Source organism: Dipodomys merriami, unplaced genomic scaffold (genome assembly GCF_024711535.1).
Source record: "Dipodomys merriami isolate MVZ:Mamm:240054 unplaced genomic scaffold, mDipMer1.0.p SCAF_20, whole genome shotgun sequence".
Lineage (NCBI taxonomy): Eukaryota > Metazoa > Chordata > Mammalia > Rodentia > Heteromyidae > Dipodomys > Dipodomys merriami.
In genome coordinates, this window is record NW_027203382.1 from 13,180,925 (window position 1) to 13,202,691 (window position 21,767).

Consider the following 21,767-nt stretch of genomic DNA (forward strand, 5'->3'; position numbering starts at 1 on the left):
CTCTACCACTGAGCTACCTTCCCATCCCTCAGTTTGAATTTTTTTAAGTCATCTGGAAAATCATATCTGAAGGCATTTAGAAGAAGTTTGAACTATCCACTCAGAGTGATTTTTTGGACAGACCTGTCTTCAAATACACAAGATTATATAAACCCAGTTTGAATGTTTGAGTGTCTGAGTTGCACTGCATCTGGTGAACTGAAATCAAAATACAACTGCAGTTATCAGTATCATCACAATGTTTAGGTAAGTATGAAGTGTTCATAGATTTATTTATAACACTGTTTTGACCATGGCTGATCAAAACAATAATAATTTTAAAAATCAAAAGAAATTTCCAAAACAATTAAATGTTCATGTGTGCATTACACAGCTCAATTAATGTGCAGAAGTTCTCAGTCAACTCCAAATATTGTCACTTGTGTTTAAATCATTCTATGATCTGCTGAGTGTTTCCCTGTCCTTAATTTTGTGACAATCTGCCTCCCAGAAATAAATGCTGACTGAAAAGCAAAGTAGAAGTTAATGGGTTTAAGTTTTTTAAAAAGTGAAATTTTTAGATTTGTTTAAAGGCAGCATATCTTTAGCAGGAATTGTGAGCCATTCATGGGAAACCTAAGCATCCATAGTACCTCAGAGAGCTATATGCATCCTGTACATTTCACTGTTTTTCCTAAGTAGTGGACTCCTTGAAACCATCTAGCTATGAATATGAAAGATCAACTATACTATGTAAGAAATAAAAATGAGCAATACTAAATTTATTTACTACATGTGGTTTCTGAAGTAGAATGGACAATTCAAAATAACTTGTTACAGCTGGGCGCAGATGGCTCATGTCTATAAATGTAACTGCTCGCGGCTGGGAAGGTGGCTCAGTGGTAGAGCGCTTGCCTTGCATGCCAGAGGCCCTGGGTTCGATTCCTCAGTACCACATAAGCAAAATAAATAAATAAATAAATAAATAAATATAAATGTAACTGCTCAGAAGGCTGAGATGTGAGGATCAAGTTTCAATGCCAGACAAGCAGATGAATCTATCTGATTTGTGTGTCCAGTTAACTAGCAAAAAAAAAAAAAAAAAAGCACCAAACTGAAGGCTCACATGGTAGACCACCAGTCATGACAGAAAAAGTCAGGCAAGAATGTTAAGCCCTGAGTTCAAGCTCTAGTACCAGCACAAAAACAAATATATATATATATATATATATATATGTATATAAATGTATATATACAAATATATGTGTGTGTATATATATATATATATATATATATATATATATATATATATATATATATAAATCAGTATTGAGGCTCCTTAAAAGACTGCACCTAGAGCTCCCCTATGATCCAGCAATCCCACTTTGGAACGTTTACCCAAAAGATCACAAAAAGGACATACTAAAGCTATCAGCACAACTATGTTTATCGCAGCATTATTCACTATCGCTAAGATATGGAACCAACCCAGATGCTCTTCAGTCGTTTAATGGATCAAGAAAATGTGATATATATATAATGGAATTCTATGCCTCCATCACAAAAAATGATATTGCCCCATTTGTTAGGAAATGGAAAGACTTGGAAAAAATTCCATTAAGTGAAGTAAGCCAGTTCCAATGAAACATAGGTCCCATGGTTTCCCTTATTTGCAATAACTAGTATATATCTAGGATAATCTTACCAGACAAGCAGAAAACGCCAAAAAGCTATGTATATATGACCATATAAGATGATGCTAATTGAAATGAACCTCAAGATAGGGACTCAAGAGGTTTTTTTCATTGTCAATCTTGGTTTTAATGTACTATGCGATTTTGTTTTTGTTTCTTTTGTATGTTCTTATCCCATGGTATAATCACTGTTGTCACTGTATTTGATTCTGGTGCCCTGCATCTTTTTTTTTTAATTTTATTTTATTTGTGAACATACTGTACAGAGGGGTTACAATTACATGGGCAGGATAATGCGTACATTTCTTACCAAGCATTGCAGCCTCCTCCTTTGGTTTACCCTTCACATCCCTTCCCAGCCTCCTGCCCTCCCACCCAATCCCAATCCTTCTCCTTTCCCCCCTTCCCCCCCCACCTGCATCTTGTATATACATTTTTTTCTAACTTGGGAGGGGAATGGAAATAACAAAATGCTGAAACAAGGATACAGGTTGACCCATTATAACAATGAGATGTATAAGACACTATGTTGAAAACAAACTTTACAACTTAGTGTTGGGGAGGAATGGGGAGGTGGAGAGAGAAGGGATAGTAGGGAAAAAACAAAGGATGGATAACAATGCTCAATAGGAAATGTCCTCATTACCTTACTCATGTAACTGTTACCCATCTGTACAATGTCTTTACAATAAAAATATTTATTTACTAAAGATGTAAACTAAAAAATGACAACTTTCTTCTTTAGTAAATAGAAATAAAATATAAAAAGTAAAATAAATTACCACTGTAGGTATCATCTCCTTTGCTTTCATTTATCATCATAGTTATACCATCAGCAACAAATTCTATAATCCCATGAGGATCATCATTTTTTAGAATTGTTATGTTGACAACTGTCGTACTTCCCAGTTTGCTCTCCCTTTCACCATGGCTGCTGAGAACCACCCAATAGTGCTCGTCCAACTGTAACCAAGATGGCAAATTAGGATAGATGGGAAACTAATTTCTACAGAAAATATGTATGTACTCAATGATTATATATTTAATTTTTCATAAGCATACAAATTATTTAAAAGACAAAAGAGCTGATAGTTCTAGAAAAAAATAGCTACCAATTAAGAAACACAAAACGTAAGCCTGCATCATCCTGAAAGGAAAAAGATAAACAATGGTATAATTCTAAAGTAGGAATGAGTCATATTCATGGATGAACTAGTAGTCCTTTAACAAGAGTAAAGAAGAGAAATATGTAAGCTGCAGGTGCATTGAAGTGTAAACATAGCAAAGCTATATGTGGACATGCTAACATAAACGTATTTGTTTCCTTTTAAAAGTGATTGTAGCCAGGCACCAGTGGCTAATGTCTGCAATCCCAACTACTCAGGAGGCTGAAAGCTGAGGATCATGGTTTAAAGCCAGCCTGGGCAGGAAAGTCCACGAAAGTGGAGATGTGGCTCAAATGGTCAAGTGCTAGCTTTGAACAAAATAGCTCAAGAACAGTGTCCAGGGCCTGAGTTCAAGTCCATGAACTAGTACAAAAAAGATTGTATAGTTAACTTTCAATTCAAAACCACATCACTAAAATTTCCATTAAAACAGCTTATATAAATAATACAAATAAAGATAATACACATAAAGATAAAAAATACAAATAAAGATAAAAAGAGATGAAACTTGATCACACAGTGAAGTCTCAGTTGGTTTGCTTTGGGCATTTCTCTTCATAGGACAAAAACAGTTCATCTGAAACATTTTGGGTTCTTAAGCATTTTTTTTTAAATTTCCAAACAAACCCATTTCTCATCCTGTAGCTTTCGTAACAATGTTCAAAATATTTATAACAAAGACTATCAACTTTCCACAAAAGCAAATACCTCTGGTATGCTGTCCAGTCTGGTCAGTAAGGTGATCACTATTTCTCTTTCGCCGGGCTTAAATTCTAAGACCCCCATGTTCCCGTAGAATTCACCATCTCGTGGCTCCACTCTGTAGTGCAGGAACTGTTTTACCAGAGCTCCCCTGGAACGCATGATGTGGAGCTCTACAGCTTCTCCTTCCTTTCAAAAACAAGACCCACGAAAGTGGGAGTCATTTTAACTCATCCTTCCGCAGCTGAGGGCCCAGTGGAAGGTTCAAGCTTACCTTTATGACATAGGGTCCTCTGGAAGAAGGACAAAATTCAAAAACTCCCCCGGGATCATCATTTTCCAAAATAACTAGGTCGCGACTGGTATATCCAGATTTTAGCACTTGATTTTCCACGCTGGCCCTGGAGAAGTCAGAAGAGTAAAGAGAGGCACTCCCTATAGTAATACTGCTGAATTTTGCTCTACTACAGCTCTCCCAGATAATAAAAGGGAAATAATTAGAAACAACACCTTAATGTGAATGTACATATATTAAAATCATCTATGACAATAATGGTCTTATTCAGAACACTTACAGAACAATTACTTCTGGATTCCTTGTATCTTAGATATCAGTCTATCATTAGAATTGATCAAAGAAATGCAAGAATCTGAGAGCTTAAAGGCCAGAAAACTCTTAAGAATTTTCCATCTTGAAAGCTTCTCTGAATCTTTCCGAATGTCACTCCTATTGAACTAAAACATACTCATATGTGGACCTCAAAGACAAAAGATACACTGGGACATGATAAATTACACAGATCTCTAGACATTCACACAGTGAAACTAAAGGAAGGTATTTTTAGGAGAGGATCACTAAGGTTCAATAACTATGTGCATATGATAAGATAAAATGGTATTTACCAAAATGAACCCCAAGAAATGAAAACAGGGTTCTCTGTTTTTTTTTTCTTTGTTGCTCTTTTTGTTTTCTGTACCCTTTGTCTTACCTGTAAATTTATCTGTTTTAGGGAGGGTAAAGGAGGCACAGAAAAGGTGTGACAAAGGGTTAACAAATGCAACAGGGATATTCACTGGACACTATGTTGAAAATGAACTATATAATTTGTGGGTGGGGAAAGGAAGGAAAAAGTGGTGGGGGGGAGATGTGACATTGTTCAAAAAGGAATGTACCCTTTACCTGATGTATGTGACTGTGACCCCTCTGTACATCACCTTTACAATAACAATAAAAATATATTTTAAAACATCATAGGCTTTTAGAAATTTAAGAATCCATACATAGCATGTCAGTGACTACAGAGGAATCTAAGCAGTATAATTATTATTTTGTTGCTAATGACAATGATTTTTCCATATAAATTTGTCCCCATTACTCTTACATTAATATCTTATAATTTAAAGTTCCTGTATTCACATAACCTAGTAGGTAAGAACTCTAAATCTAAATGAAAAATATAACCAGGCATTGGTGGCTCATGCTTGTTATGCTAGCTACTCAAAGACTGAGATCTGAGGACAGTGGTTCAAAACCAGCCAAAGTAGGAAAGTCTCTGAGAATCTTATCTCCAATTAACCAGCAAAAAACTGGAAGTGGAGCTGTGGTTCAAATGGTACATTACCAGCTCTAGGGAAAAAAATCTAAGCAAGAAGGTGAGACCCTGATTTCAAGTGATGGTACTAGCACGCACACACACACACACACACACACACACACACACACACACACACACAACTGTAACCTATAAAAATTTACTCCAAGCATTAAACAATAGAATTTCTTAACTGTCTTAAAATATGCCACCCATAAGTAAAAGGTAAATTTTGAAAAGTTCTATATAAAACATGCATGAAAGCATAAATAAACTCAGAAAAGTAAGAAAAGTGTTAAATGCCTGTTAAACAAGATGCGATTCATAATTTCACAAATAAAGTACATTATTAACTATTCCCTAGGTTATCTGTAAACATTTAGAAAATTTAAAATATTCTTCAGAATTAAAGTTCTTCAAAATACGTGATAACACTAATTGTTAGACTTTTTTTTCCTGTCAGTCCCTGAGCTTTTTTGCTCAAGGCTAACACTCCATCACTTTAAGCTACAGCTCCACTTCTGGTTATTGAGTGGATAATTAGACATAAGAGTCTCATGGGGACCTTCCTGCCTAAGCTGACTTTGAATGGCAATCCTCGGATCTCAGCCTCCTAAATAGTTAGGATTATAGGCATGAGCCACCGGAGCTGGCTAGACATTTTATTAAATATCTTAATCACATTCCTAACTGAAAACTTAAGAACCCCCTCCCTCAGAGCTTCAAATGATATGTTGAAATCACATACACAGCATGCACGGGACAAGGAACATTTCTCAGGATCTAGGACCATGCAGAACTCCCTCCATCTCATCCAAACACAAGCACTTAAAAAAAACAAAATGACAAATCACCGAAAACAAGGTATTATCTTTGAACACTTACCCAAAATACACGACAAATCTTTCTGTTTCTACCCTGTCAACATAGAAAACACCGTGGGAGGGAGGAAAAAGGAGGCAGAGGCACCATTTGCCAAAAAGCTCACCAATATTTCTAGAAACTTAGCACAACAGGATAAAAATAAGGCTAAAGAAAGCTTTCTTGTTTCCTCCAGGACCCTGTAATGTTTGCTTTCTGGGAATTATGCACAGTGTTCTTTGTCAGTGAAAAATGCTCGGAAGAGGTTGAACAGTGCTCAATTATGGAAGTTGACCTCATGGCCAGCCAGCATATCAAGGTCTATTCAAGGCTTTCCTTTCCCGCCTCCTCTATGGTGCTTGTGTCTGCCAAGAATTGTGCCTACTTTACACATTGGCACCTGAGCACATTTCACTCATCCCTACTCATATTTACATAGTAGTTTTAATTAGATTTTTAAAACTCCATCCTTAGATCTAATGGCTTTTGTTGAGTTAGAAACATTAAAATTCTGTAGCAAAAAATCTACACCTGATATGGTTTATGCAAAAACATATTCAAGAAGTCATAGAATATCACAATAAGTTTTCATTACAATTATATATCAGGAAATAGATATACTTTTTCCAATCTCAACAATGTCTCTTGTTTTCAAATTGCCATGCAAAGCTCTATCAAAATGTAAAGGCATTTTTGAGTATAATGTTTAAGTCAAATGCATCATTAATAAATATGGAGCTTCATATCACATACTTAAATTCCTTCTGATTATTTGTGATTTGGAGAAGATTAGAGACTATGGTATTGAAAGCAACTAATTATTTAGTGTAAGAGAAATTTTTATTATCTTAACCTGAAATACAAAGAATTTAAGTTTGCATTTAACATTTCAAGAAAATTGTAAACTATGCCCTAATAAGAAGTATAACTCTATTTTATGAGAAGGTTGTATTGTGAGCCCCTCAATCAGTCACACCTCCTATTGTGCATTTATTGTTTCACTTAACTTTTGCTACCAATCCACAAAATTACAAGAAGGATCTGCTAACACAGACCCTTTCAAATCATAAATTTTATTTTTATTATTTAACTAAATGTTTTCATGCTTCAATGTAATTTGCTTATTCTTTTTTTAATTTTTTTATTTTTATTGTGAACATACTACACAGAGGGGTTACAATTACATGGGCAAGATAATGAGTACATTTCTTATCAAGCATTGCAGCCTTCTCCTTTGTAATTTGCTTATTCTTTATAATACACTAATTACTAATTGAATGAACACACCGTAGCATACATTTTAATTAATTTCTTCTATTACAAAAGAACTAGCAGGATGACCCATTGTAACAATGAAAGACACTATGTAGAAAATGAACTTTACAACTTGGGGAGGTGGAGATGGAAGGGATGGTAGGGGAAAAACAAAGGAAGAGGTAACAATGCTCAATAGGAAATGTACTCATTACCTTACTCGTGTAACTGTCACCCCTCTGTACACTATTTTTATAATTAAAAACATAGAAAGAAAAGAACTAATAATTTCTGAAATAGTCTATCATTTGCATCCATAGAGAGATGGGGGAGAGAAAAGCAAGACACATTAAAATTATGTTAATTTCAAATGCTCATATGACAAAACTCAAAATTACAATTTTGAAGGAAACAAAAAATTATCACTAAATGTTTTGCAAGTAAAATCTAAAATAATCTTTAAACATTCAGTTAAGAGCAGGCATTCTGAGGTAAGTTAACAAAGCTTAGCTTCCAACTCCTACAGTTCCAACTTATAATCACTGCTGATTATTGTTTAGTTTCTGCAAGATTATTCACTGATTTAAGAGATATTAAAGCTTAATAAAGAAAAAAAAGATAAAAAGAATGGTTCCTAGCTTGTATTATACTGATTTTTGACATGTAAAATAGCTTTCCTAAGATTAATTCTGTAAACTATATAAAAACTATATCTATTAGACACTGTAGACACTGTGTGTGTATGTGTGTGTATGCACCGAGTGCACTTGCAGGTACACACACTTGCATTTAGTTTGCGCTCTTCACTTTCATTGTTTTTACTTTTTATGAAAGAAAGACAATAAACAAACATAGCATGGTTCTGAGGGCAAATAATGACCCTCATAGATTTGTTCTCTGTATTCATTAATACAAAAATAAAAATCACCAAGTGCCAGTAGCTCACGCCTGTAATACTAACTATTCAGGAGGCTGAGATCTGAGGATCACGGTTCAAAGCCAGCTTGAGCAGGAAAGTCCGTGAGACTCTTATCTCCAATAAACCACTCATAAAACCAGAAATGGCACAGTGGCTCAAGTGGTAGAGTGCCAGCCTTGATCTGAAGAGCTCAGGGACAGTGCCTAGGCCCAGAGTTCAAGCCCCACGACTGATAAATAAATAAATAAATAAATAAATAAATAAATAAATAAATCACTCATTTCTATAAATATGTTTGAAGAAAATACCTTCAAAAGAGGATATAGTAATAGTTAATTATAAAATACAGAAAAGTCCATGGATTACATAAAACAATTCTTATTACTAAAGTAATTACTATAGAACACAGATGTCTCAAATTTACCTATGGATTTCACTATTTCTAAATAAGAATGTACAGTATCTTAACATTACATTAACTTTCCTTATATTGTATCAAAATTCATTTTTAAAAAACTGTTTTTGCCTTGTACTTTTTGGATTTGTTTTACTTTTACTTTTTAAGTTTGGCAGTACTAGGATTTGAATGTGGGGGCTTAACTTTGCTAGACAAGCACTATACCAATTGAGCCATGCTCTCAGCCAGTTTTACCTGTTATTTTTCCAATATGTCTACATTCTGCCCATGGCCGGCCCCCACCTACAATCATTCTACCTACACCAGCTTTCTAGTATCTGGGTACACAGAGGCATATCACCACACCCAGCTTGTTCTTGACATAAGGATTTCAACTTCCTGCCTCTATTAGACTCAGACCTCAACTATCCTGATTTACCTGTCAAATAAGTGGGATTACAAGCATAAACTACCAGGTCTAGTCTTTGGTTTTTGTTTTGTTTTGTTTTAATCATTATCTAATTAAACTCAGTAGTGTTTATTTTTAGAGATTTCTGTATATTATAAAAACAACTGTAAAAGTTTCTTACTATAAAGTGACTTCTGAGAAATGCTTAGTAACTTGCTATTATGAATGAAAAGTTGCCCCTTTAATTTGATTAATTTTGATTCTCTAGGAAATAAACATAATTCAATGTTTAAATTCCATGTTAAAAACAGAAAATAAAGATTAATTGCTTTATTCATTATTAAAGATAATGCTTTAGTACTTGAAAAAGTTCTAACCTGCTCCCCTACAGAAAAACAGAGATTTGTGTAACTTAACAATTCAAGTATATGACTAGTGCCTGTTGCTTTTCATAAAGAATCAAATTGGCTTTGCTTCAGATTTCTTTAATACCTGCTGTAAATCCTCTATTCAATGTTTCTTTATACAAATAGCATTACTTCAAATGGAGAAAAGAATAAAATGAAAATCAAGGTTATCTAGAGAACACACTCACAAAGGTCACAAGGAGTTATGTGAGTGGGCTCTTACCTGTCTAAAGAAAGTGTGAGAGTTTCATTCATTTCCGGTATGTCATCACCCTTGACAGTAAGGTTGATTGTTGTGTCACTTTGACCAGATAAAAATACAACAGAGCCATTAAAGGGATCCAAATCATCCATGGTTACCACTCTTGAATTAAAGGCAGAAGGCTTCAAACTCCAGTAGACAGTAGCTTGGCCATCAGTTCCATCGCGATGTAAGGGAATGTACACCTTATTTTAAAAAATAAAAGAAGACCAAGTTCTAAAATAAGGTTGAGTTTGCCAGTCCTCACATACATGTGAATATGTATTCTTTATATGAAGTAAACTATTAAGTGACATTAATAACAATTAAAAACAGTGGTGTTATATGCTTCTAATACTCGCACTTGGGAGACAGAGATAGGATTGCCCTTCAAAACCAGCCTGGGCAAAAGTATTAAAAAGAAAAAAAGGAGAAAGAAAAAGACCAATAAAAACAAAAAGAGCTGGATTCATCATGCAAGTCCTTAGAGTTTGCCTGGAAAGCACAAAGCTATGAATTCAAGCATCAATACCAAAACAACAAAAAAAGGAAAGAAATGTAGTCAGGCACCAGTGGATAATGACTGTAATCCTAACTACTCAGAAGGCTGAGATCTGAGGATTATGGTTTGAAGCCAACCTCAAGGAAAGTCCTTGAGATGCTTATCTGCAATAAACTACTCAGAAAAGGCCAGAAATGGCTCTGTGGTTCAAGTGGTAGAGTGCTAGCCATGAGCACAAAGAAGCAAAGTGACAGTGCCCAGGACCAGCAAAAAAAAAAAAAAAAAAAAAAAAAAATCTATACAATTAACCCTCATATCTAACAAGGATTTGTCTTAATAGAAAGACAAAGGTATTTAAAGCTAGAGAATCCTGAAGAAAGTAGAACAATCTTGCTAAATATTGTTTTTTCTCAGAGGTTCTCTAAAAAAAGAATTCAATATCAGAACATAAATTGGAAAATAAACTTTGTCATTAAAACTAGAAAGCATTATGTACAAATATTGAAAAATGATACAAAGCAAAGTGAGAAAATGTTACTAGCCAACACAATAAAAACAGTAAAAATAAAACTGAATAATGAATCATGACTTGGTTACTTTGTGCAAGTTGTTTAACCTCTCTAATCTAGATTTTTGCATGTGAAACAAAGCTACTGATTCCCAGTTTTGCAAGATGTGGCAAGAAGTACTTCCTGATCTTGCCACAGAACAAGCTAAATAAATGGACAATATTATACTAATTCTGAAACAAGCTCTATTTGGTAGTTGTGTTCTTATGAAGCACATTTTAAGTACATAAATATATAGACCATGATGAACTCTTTTCAATGAATATACACAGTATAATCAAACAGATGCTATTTTCTTTACACTGCTAAGATAGATATCATCTTGTATCTTTGATTTTTACATGTCAGTTTTGAAATACACAGAATTTCATACATGTTATATATTACAATTTCATTATTATATTATATGTTATATAATATTTTATTACATATTATATATACCTAGCCAAAGTAACAGTAATATATATAACAGCCATATATATTATAACAGGATATATAAATAGTAGAATAAATAAGCAGTTATATTCATTGGTTTATATATTACTATATATGCACTTGTGTGTAAATTATATATTTTATACAAATAATATATACAAATAATATATATACAAATATATACAAATAATATATCTTATTGTAATATATAATATATTATACAATTTATATATACACACACACATCACTGCTACTGTGGCTAGCAATGGTCAGAACTTCACACCACAAAGTAAGATTCTTAGAGAAGAAAAACTAGCAAACAAAAAACTAACAGAGGCTGGCCTCTTTGTCACCTGAGGGATAGGGCGTATTTGGATCATTATGTCATACTTGAGTTATTAGAAAAGCTAGACACTCCTACTTTTACTGTTCTCAAAGAGAGCAATTCAAGCACAAACATTAACCTCTGAAGGATAAAGTTGAAATTGAGATATTAAAGATTTCAAGCTCTTTTAACTAGGCTGGCTAGTGCTCTTACTCTCCCTCCCACCCTCTCCCCTCCTTCTCTCTCTTTCACTCACTCTCTATAGATAGATAGATGACAGACAGACAGAATCTAGACATTACTTCAAACTCATGAAGCCATGTCAATAAGAACTTTCTTACCATTTCAGCAGTAGACTCTTCTGGTTCATGTAAAATGATTGGAAGGTTGCTAATAAAGCCAATTTCTCCATTTGCAATGGCTGGAGTAACTAGTAATGTAATATTTCGAATTTGTCCAAATCTGGGACTTATAGGTGGGATTGGGGGAAATATGTTCACCAACACTGCAGTTTCCAACTATAATAAACAAAGACAGGGGAGAAAGCTTAAAATTCAAAAACAAAAACCCCTGCACTGGGAGCATAGCACAAATGGTAGGTAGAACACTTTCCTAAAAGGGTGAGGACTGGGTTCAATCATCTTCACTGAGAAAGGAAGGAAAGGGAAGGGAGAGGAAGGAGAAAAGACCAGGGTATGGTGGGGTGGGGAGGGATGAGAAGGTAGGGGAGATATTATCTGGGCCTCCCTATTGTTTATAATAATAAATACACTCTCTATCACATAAATGCCACAGAGATACTTACAGGTAGAGACTATCCAGACAGAAATCATATCTACTCCATGTCACCTCACCACGCCCATCACCCAATACTACACCCAGTTTTTCTATGATCACATAAATCCCATCTATGTCTTAATCTTTTTAAAGCCAAACCCAGAGAATGGCTCACACCTTTTATCTCTCATCCACTGACGAATACTTTCAACTGCTCATTTATTCCTCTCCTTTGCCCGACTTTATCTAGTATCAGAAGACCATTCACAACTTCCATTCTAATTTAACTATTTAACTAATTTAATTATATTAAAAACAGAAACTCAATGCAAGTATAAACACCAAATCCTTATAATCAAGGTGGCACTGAAATGCTCACTCTAGGGTGATTGCACTTAGATTGTTCGCCACCTCACAAATACAAAAGGCACCCATTCTTTAAACCAGCTAAATTTCCTTCCTCTTTCATGAAACTTTTCTTGAATTGTCCAATCTTCTTCATTCTGCTTTTTTCTGAAGTTCTACTGCTACTCTCATTAAGCTTAGAACTTCATTACAAACTTCACATGCTCCCAGACTTTCAACATTTAACATATTACTAAACTCAATTTATAAATCCACGGTGTTTGTTTGAGATTTGAAGGAACTAAGAAGCATTTCAGGATTGTGAAAAACAGACATGAATATAAAAAACAGAATGGATGTGTACACCAAACCAAGTAAACTAAAACATATAATTCCTTGGTATAATTCATTTACTTTACAAAGTAAATATAAAATACAAAATGTAAACATATAGTCAAAAACCACCTTTTCTTTTTTCTAGAGAAAGGAATGCATACATCCATATATATTCATATATTCCATATATCCATATGTTCATATATCCATACATTCATCTTACAAAATAGTACAAGGAAAAATAGATTTGAATTGGACCTAAAATCTAGAATCTAGAGTATGCTTGAAGGTAAAGATGCTTCTAAAACATATTGGTCATATATGTAAATATCTGTGGATGAACTCATTCTATTCAGAGCCACTAAACTGTTAATGCTATCTCAAACATCAAGGAACCAGAGCTCACTAGATTTTATTTTTACTCAAAATGTTCCAAGACAAAAGAAAATAATTTTAGATATTTTATCAAAAAAAAAAACTTACAGAAGTAATTCCAAAAAGTAATATTTTAGAGAAATCTTAGGAGATGATATTGAAGATTATGATATGATCTAACAGGAAATGGCAATTTTACACCAGTCTGGCCCATTTCCTAGTCCATAATCCTTTGGGTCTGAGACACTGATCAATCAGGCTGTCCTATTCATTCATAAAGAACCAGACTTTGGGGGCTGAGAAGGTGGCTCAGTGGCAGAGTGCTTGCCTTGCGTGCATGAGGCCCTGGGTTCGATTCCTCAGCACCACATAAGCAGAAGAAAAAAAAAGCCGGAAGTGGCGCTGTGGCTCAAGTGGTAGAGCGCTAGCCTTGAGCTGAAATGCTGAGGGACAGAGCCCAGGCCCAGAGTTCAGGCCCCACGACCGGACACCCCACCCCCACCCCCTCACCCCCCATCCCCGCCAAAAAAAAAAAAAAAACAGACTTTGCTTTCACACAGTCTGAACCAGGACAGCACATTAGTAGCCCATATCTAACAACGGTGTATCTGAAACATTAATATTTATTTAACTGAGTTAGAGTTACTAAAGAATGAGGATCCTATCTTTCGGTTCTTCAGTTTCAATCGGATTCCCAGCCAGTCTAGTGCTTCTTATTCTTCAGTTGCTTATTCATTGTGGATTAGACAAGCTATGTAATCTTCTCATTCAACCTGCCTTCCACTTTATAGCTGTTTTAACCTCAAGGAATTGTGTCAGGGATAAACAAGTGATATATTAGCTATCTGCATAGTAGAGCTTTTGTTTTCCCACTGAACAGGAAGACACATGAAGAACTGAGTCGTTAGTAGAGCAAACAACTTTATAGTCAAGATCAACAAAAAAAATCAGATATTAGTATATACATTTTTCTAATTTGGGGAGGGGAAGGGAAATAACAAAATGCTGAAACAAAGCTGCAGGTTGACCCATCATAACAATGTTTCACTATGTTGAAAACAAACTTTACAGCTTAGGGAAGGGGGGGAAGGAGGGAGCCATTGGAGAGGTGGGAAAGGAAGGGATGATAGGAGAAAAAAAAGAGGAGGGGATAACAATGCTCCATAGGAAGTGTACTCATTACCTTACTCATATCATTGTATCCCTTTGTACAGTATTTTTTTTTTTTTTTGCTATCCCTCAGCTATTCAGTTCAAGGCCAGTGCTCTACCGCTTGAGCCACAATGCTACTTCCAGTTTTCTAGGGGTTTTTATTGGAGATAAGAGTCTCATGGACTTTCCTGCCCTGGCTGGCTTTGAACCGTGATCCTCAGATTTCAGCCTCCTGAGTAGCTAGGATTACGGTGTGAGCCACCAGTGCCTAACTGTACAGTAGCTTTATAATTAAAAGAGAGAGAGAGAGAGAGAGAGAGAGAGAGAGAGAGAGAGAGAGAGAGAGAGAGAGGAAGGGAGGGAGGTAAGGAGAGAGGGAGGGAAGGAAGGAAGGAAGGAAGGAAGGAAGGAAGGAAGGAAGGAAGGAAGGAAGGAAGGAAGGAAGGAAGGAAGGAAGAAAACGAACTTTACAACTTTGGTGGGGAGGGAGGAGTTGGAGAGGTGAGGAGGAAAAACAAAAGAGGGGATAATAATGCTCCATAGGAAATGTACTCATTACCTTACTCATGTAACTGTAACCCCTCTATACAGCATCTTTACAATAAAATATATATATAAATTTTTTTAAAAAATCAGATACTACATTTTTCAAGTGTTTTCTTAGCTTTCAAAAGTTGTCAAATTCTGTGGTGTTTATATTGAATGATGACTTGAAATAGCTAGGATAATATTGATCTTCAGAAAGTTCTTAAGGAGGATTTGTTTATGTGAAAATTCTCTTCAGCTACTTTGAGAGAACTATCAGATATTTTAAACGTTTACCATAAAAATAATACTTCTGTAAGCAGGAGTTGAGAAATGAGCATGACAAGATACAGGGCACTTAGTTTTTCTTATTAAATAGTTAAAAAAAAAGTCCAGGTATTCTGTCTACATTTAATAGGCAAATAAACAGATTTTTAACCCAAAAATAATCCTATCTACTCAGAATAGAGGTAAGACAATCAAGCTTGGTCAGAGTTACCAGGAGAACTTGTCTGATAAACTAAAAGAGGGGCAGGAGATGAGAGTTAAGTTGTACATACAGTATTTGCCTAGTAAGTATGAGCCCCTGAGTTCATCCCCAATACCAGAGAGCAAAATAAAAATAGAAGATTTTTTAAACTATTTAAAAGAGAAAAGGGTTTCATATTGTATTTTTTATTTCTGAAATATCTCATTCTTACATTTTCTCAAATCAATTCAAAGCAATTCAAGCTCTCTCATCTAACAGGTTGTTAAATTACCCCATTTTGTCATTCACTAGTCTATTTTGCATTTCATGTCTTGTGTACTTTCAATATCACCTGATTTGATTGCTAATTTTAATATAACCTCATCCTACTATTGAACATCTTAGAAGCAAACATTGTCTTTGAATTCCCTAAACAACTTTAAGTAACAAACAGAATCTGAAATATAAAGAGAGCACAATAATGGTTAACTAACTTTCATAGAAGTAAGTATACTTGCAGTTTAACTAAAACTGAGATTATTTTAATCATTAAAGTACCTGTACTAGGAAGTGGGCCCCATTTTGAAGGAATGCATCATTTCTTATTGGTAATTTTGTAGCAATTTGAGTTTTATGTTCTGGAAAAATGAGGTAGTTTCTCCTAGAAGTATTTAAGATGCCATCTTTCCCTCTCAAGGGGTCCACAGCTCCTGTGGGAATGTACAGTGCAGAATAAAGCATCCTCACATCTCCTTTGGTTCCTCCTAGTCTCGTAAAACTCAAAGACAAATAGCGTTCCTCTGGACTGCTTTCAATCTTCTGGTTTTCCATAGGAAAAAATGTTATGAGGCCATAAACATCATCACTATCCTGAAGGTAGAATAAAAGCTGTAAATAGAGAGGTAAAATATTAGAGCACAGAATTCTTCCATCTAAGGTTATCTGCTTTCTAAGTTAATTTGATGTTTAATATTTATTTATATAGCATGTCTAAATGATAGCTCCTTTGTTTTTTTTAATATATATTTTTATTGTAAAGATACTGTACAGAGGGGTTACAGTTACATGAGTAAAGTAATGAGTACATTTCCTATTGAGCATTTTTATCCCCTCCTTTGTTTTTCCCCAATCATCCCTTCCCTCCCCACCTTCCCAATTCCTCCCTCCCCACCCAAGGTTGTAAAGTTTGTTTTCAACATAGTGCCTTATACATCGCATTGTTACAATGGGTCAACTTGTATCCTTATTTCAGCTTTTTGTTATTTACCTTCCCTTCCCCAAATTAGAAAAATGTATATACAAGATGCAGGGCCATACTAAAGCCACCAGCACAACTATATTTATTCACCATAGCTAAGATATGAAACCAACCCAGATGCCCCCTCAGATGTGGTATATGTATACAATGGAATTCTATGCCTCCATCAGAAAGAATGACACCACTCCATTTGTTAGGAAATGGAAAGACTTGGAAAAAATATATTAAGTGAAGTAAGCCAGGCCCAAAGAAACATAGGTCCCATGATTTCTCTTATCTGTAATAACTAGTATATGTCTAGGACAAGCAGAAAAGGTCAAAAGCTATGAACATATGACTATATAAGATGATGCTAAGTGAAATGAACCCAAGTTAGGGACACAAGAGATTTTATCTTTGCTGCTGTTGTTTTAACTGTACTTATAATGTACTATGTGATTTTTTTGGTTCCTCTTTTTTTTTTGCGGGGGGTAGGGGGGGTCTGGTCGTGAGCCTGAACTCTGGCCTGGGCACTGTCCCTCAGCTCTTCAGCTCAAGGCTAGCACTCTACCACTTGAGCCACAGCATCACTTCCAGCTTTTTTCTTTTTGCTTATGTGATGCTGAGGAATCGAACCCAGGGTAAAAGATAAAACTTTCCCAAGTTACAAAGTTTTGAACATTTTTAAAGAGTAAAATATTAGAACTGGAGTTATAGCTCAGTGTTAGAAGCATGTGCATGACACACCCAATTTCATATCTACTACTAGAGAAAAAAGAAGAGCAAAAAAAATGGGGGAGAAGAATTAATTGCAGAAGAAACAGTGTTGTGTCCTCTTGGACTAAACAAAACTTAAGCTTCTTGTGATAACATGCTTTGGCTTTCCATAGAACAGAAACACAGCAAAGTATTGCAGAACAAGAACTCTACCTCTGCTGGCTCGCTCACTTCCGCACCTCCTTGTATCGTATGAGGCAGAATTTTAAGCAGAAAAGCTTCAGCCTCCTCTGCGAACTCATCATGAACAACGGCAAGAGGAATTGATGCCAACATCTGCCCTTGTGCAAAATGGAGAAGGCCGGAGCTAGGTCTGATATCTGCTGTCACCGGTGAGGGATCACTGCTGTTCCGTGTCAGCACCCAGTTCACAGACACATTGCCATGGGTGCCGCCATTTCTAACCACTGTGATCTCTTCAAATCTAAAATTGTTTAACAGAATGTACACTGTCACATCACACTCCCTTAGAGTGGCTTCCCCAGTATCGAGTTAGTGAAATAAAAATCTAGCACACGCAAAAAAAAAATGTTATTTTTAAATTTTAAAGAATAGAAAAGTGATAGTGTCCTAGGAAACCATTACCATGAGAATTCATCTGCATACTTATATCAAATTTAAAATAAAAAGAAAGCAGTGAAGCAATTGTAAAGAAAACGACACATATAGTGTGTCCAACATCACCAAAATTAAGTCAAATGGCTAGCATGATGGCTCACACCTGTCATCCTAACAATATAGGAGATAGAGATTGAGAAGTTTATGACTCAAGGCTAGCTTAGGCAAAACACAAGCAAGATCCACTTCTGAACCAACAAAATCTTAGCATGGTGGTGCATGCCTCTTTCCCAGCTACAAGGGGTAAGAGGCATGCTTGAGTGAGAGTAAGTAGAAAGTCTTATTAAAGAAAAAAATAAGTAATGGCTGGGGGTGTTGCATTAGTGGTATACTGCCTACCTAGCAAGCACAGAGGCCTGATTTCAAACCTTAGTATGGCAATATACATACATGCATAAATACATACCTATATAAATGCATATTAAAACAGTTGTAGCAACAGATTGAAAATAAATCATACCTTGATGTTGTGTCTTCATTAATTACAATTGCCTTCTCAAACAAAATACTATTGAATGAGAGGACTCCATAAGGTTTGTCATTTGGCTTGATGGTGACTTGTATACTCTGAGGGCCTGTCAGCACAGCATCCCCCTGCAAGGTATTCTTTAGTAACATAATGTGAAATGACTCAGCAATCTCTGGTATAGTGTCGTCAATTATTTGAAATTGCAGATGCACTTCATAAATAAAAGGTGGGAAAACAACGGTTGTGTTTGGCTGAAGATCAATGAAGTCCAAATTTTGCTGAGCATGTACTGTTGAATTCCCAGTTAGAACTGTGTATTGCATTGAAACTTCATATTCATCAGATCCAATCAGATTTCCATTGCTATCCTTCCCACGAACCACTGGAATAGAAAGTATATGGTTTTCCTCAGGTACCAAATAGACACTCTGAATGAACCTCACAGGGCCATCATTTTTCTTGATGAGGATCTCAACTGAATTCCTAGTGATATTAATCTCCGCTCCTCCTTCTACCTTTTTCAGGTGAATCAAAAATATCTCATCATTTTCTGGCACCTATCAAACAAACAGAAACCATAGTAAAACATCTATAGCCAAATTATAAAATGCAAAGTACAAGAAGTAACTATGTTTCAATGCCATTACACAGATATATCAAATAAGTTAAGGGAAAAAGTAGAGAGAAGCTCTTTTAGTCTCCATTTACCAAAATCTTCATAAAGCAATGGCATGAGGAATTAATGAAATACAGTATATCTTTCAATCTTCATGAGAATTTAGGTAACTATAAAGATTAAATAACAGAAATGGACATAAATTCTAATAATTGTTATTAAGTTGATAGGTCAGACATGGTGTCCAAAGTCTAATAATAAGGTTAAAAGCTGTCAGCTTTTATTTTTATTGTAAAGATACTGTACAGAGGGGTTACAGTTACATGAATAAGGTAATGAGTACATTTCTTATGGAACATTGTTACCCCCTCCTTTGTTTTTCTCCTACCATCTCTTCCCTCACCCCCTCCCCACCCCTGCCCCACCAAGTTGTAAAGTGCATTTTTAAGATAGTGTCTTGTACATCTCATTGTTACAATGTGTCCTCATTTCAACATTTTTTTAATTTGGTTGGTGGTTTTTCTCACAGAAAAACCTGTGAGACTCCCTCTCCAATTAATCTACAAAATATTGGACTAGAGGCATGGTTCAAGTGATGAAGTATCAGCTGTGACCAAGAAAGCTGAATGAGAGCACAGAGCCCTGAGTTTAGTTCCTAGTATTGGAACAAGTCTAATCTAAGAATCTGAAACAATATAGTGAACATCACATAATTGTTCACTTTCAACATTAATTGTTTTCTTCTCCCTAAACATTTTCTAACTCAGATATCAAAAAAATATGATACAATGAATCTGGGAAGGTGGCTCAGTGGTAGAGCGCTTGCCTTGCATGCATGAGGCCCTGGGTTCGATGCCTCAGCACCACATAAGCAGAAAAAGCTGGAAGTGGCACTGTGGCTCAAGTGGTAGAGCGCTAGCTTTGAGCTGAAGAGCTGAGGGACAGCATCCAGGCCCAGAGTTAAGGCCCCAGGAGTGACAACAACAACAACAACAACTATATATATATATATATATATATATATATATATATATATATATATATGATATGAAACATGTTTTCCAAAATATACACGTGCCCCTTTGGAGAGCGGCTATCAAAATACTACATATATCCTGGGTACCTCTCCACTGTGCTACTCAAACTTTTCTCTTGTTTTTTGTTTTTTGTTTTGTTTTTTTTGGGGGGGGTCCAGTCATGGGGCCTGAACTCTGGGCCTGGGCGCTGTCCCTCAGCTCTTCAGCGCAAGGCTAGCACTCTACCACTTGAGCCACAGAGCCACTTCTGGCTTTTTTCTTTTTGCTTATGTGGTGCTGAGGAATCGAACCCAGGGCCTCATGCATGCAAAGCAAGCGCTCTACCACTGAGCCACCTTCCCAGCCCCTCAAACTTTTCTTTTCTTTTTTTTTTTTTTTTTTTTTTTGGGTCTGGTCGTGGGACCTGAACTCTGGGCCTGGGCGCTGTCCCTCAGCTCTTCAGCTCAAGGCAAGCGCTCTACCACTTGAGCCACAGCGCCACTTGGGCTTTTTGCTTATGTGGTGCTGAGGAATTGAACCCAGGGCCTCATGCATGCAAGGCAAGCGCTCTACCATTGAGCCATCTTCCCAGCCCTCAAACTTTTCTTAAAAGCCACAAATTCTATTTAAAAAATGAAAGTTTAAAAAGTAACATTATTTTCTCCATCTGTAGCAATATTACAAAGTAAGCCTATTTGTCTCAACAAATGAAAAAGGTGATTTAATTGAGGTCTTTTAATTTTACAAATAAAATGTATCATTAATCATTCCTCCCAAATGATAACCTTTCAGATCTCAAAAAGAGTATTTGTTTCCCTCCAGGATAAGATGAACTTGGTTATCAAGACTTCCAGTTATTATATCTATCATAAGAAGTTATGTATTAACCAGCTATGTCTCCAAATAGTATTAACATGCTCATAACTGAAGTATAACAGGTGTACTTTACAAAATATAAGTACATTTAACTTAATATTTGACATGACATCCCCTAAAACTTGGAGACAGTCCTTGTCCCCCAAGTATGTTTAACATTGTCCCACCTCATCATCAAGAACTGTCAAGTTATAAATGACTGTTGCTTTGCCAGGGGGAAAAGTGATATTTCCTCTAACTGGGCTTAAGTCTTCATCAGGGGCATTTGGGCCATCCTCTATCTGCAAAGAAATATACAGCAAAATCAATCACAAATTATTTCAAAAGAGTGAGATGCCAACTCACAAACCTCTGAAGTTTATAGAAAAATGTTTTGCATCTATTGCAAATCTATTCTTCCAATTAACAGGGGCTATAATGTCACTATATATCTTAACTATCTTTGCCTTAAACTATGCTTCTTGTAAGATTTCTGTGTTTTCCTCAGTCATTCTATTCAACCTCAGGGAGCTTTAGAAGTACTTTTTTATAAGAAGAATATTTAAGACTAGTAAAATCCCTTCAGAAATGAACCTAAATACCCATTCCAGTACTTCAATGTTATTAAACAATGTTATACCAAGTTGTCCTCATCTGTAAAGTGAACATAAGCATTTTAATTTCACAGACTGAAGGAGGACTGCATCACTCATTTAATAAAGTATTTACTGTAGTCTATTCCTGATCT

At 35.6% G+C, this 21,767-nt stretch overlaps 1 protein-coding gene across 1 annotated transcript in view; it reads right to left on the reverse strand.

The window, feature by feature from the left end:
• The window catches only part of Adgrv1 (adhesion G protein-coupled receptor V1), a 469,087-nt gene that overhangs the window by 441,084 nt on the left and 6,236 nt on the right, over positions 1-21,767 (reverse strand). Inside the window, exons 5-13 of the mRNA XM_070031103.1 lie at positions 21,208-21,321; positions 18,524-19,089; positions 17,599-17,869; positions 15,990-16,319; positions 11,794-11,970; positions 9,604-9,827; positions 3,816-3,942; positions 3,548-3,730; positions 2,456-2,636 (exon numbers count right to left, since the gene is read on the reverse strand). Of these exons, the coding sequence (XP_069887204.1) occupies positions 2,456-2,636; positions 3,548-3,730; positions 3,816-3,942; positions 9,604-9,827; positions 11,794-11,970; positions 15,990-16,319; positions 17,599-17,869; positions 18,524-19,089; positions 21,208-21,321 (2,173 nt within the window). The remainder of the gene's footprint in view (positions 1-2,455; positions 2,637-3,547; positions 3,731-3,815; positions 3,943-9,603; positions 9,828-11,793; positions 11,971-15,989; positions 16,320-17,598; positions 17,870-18,523; positions 19,090-21,207; positions 21,322-21,767) is intronic.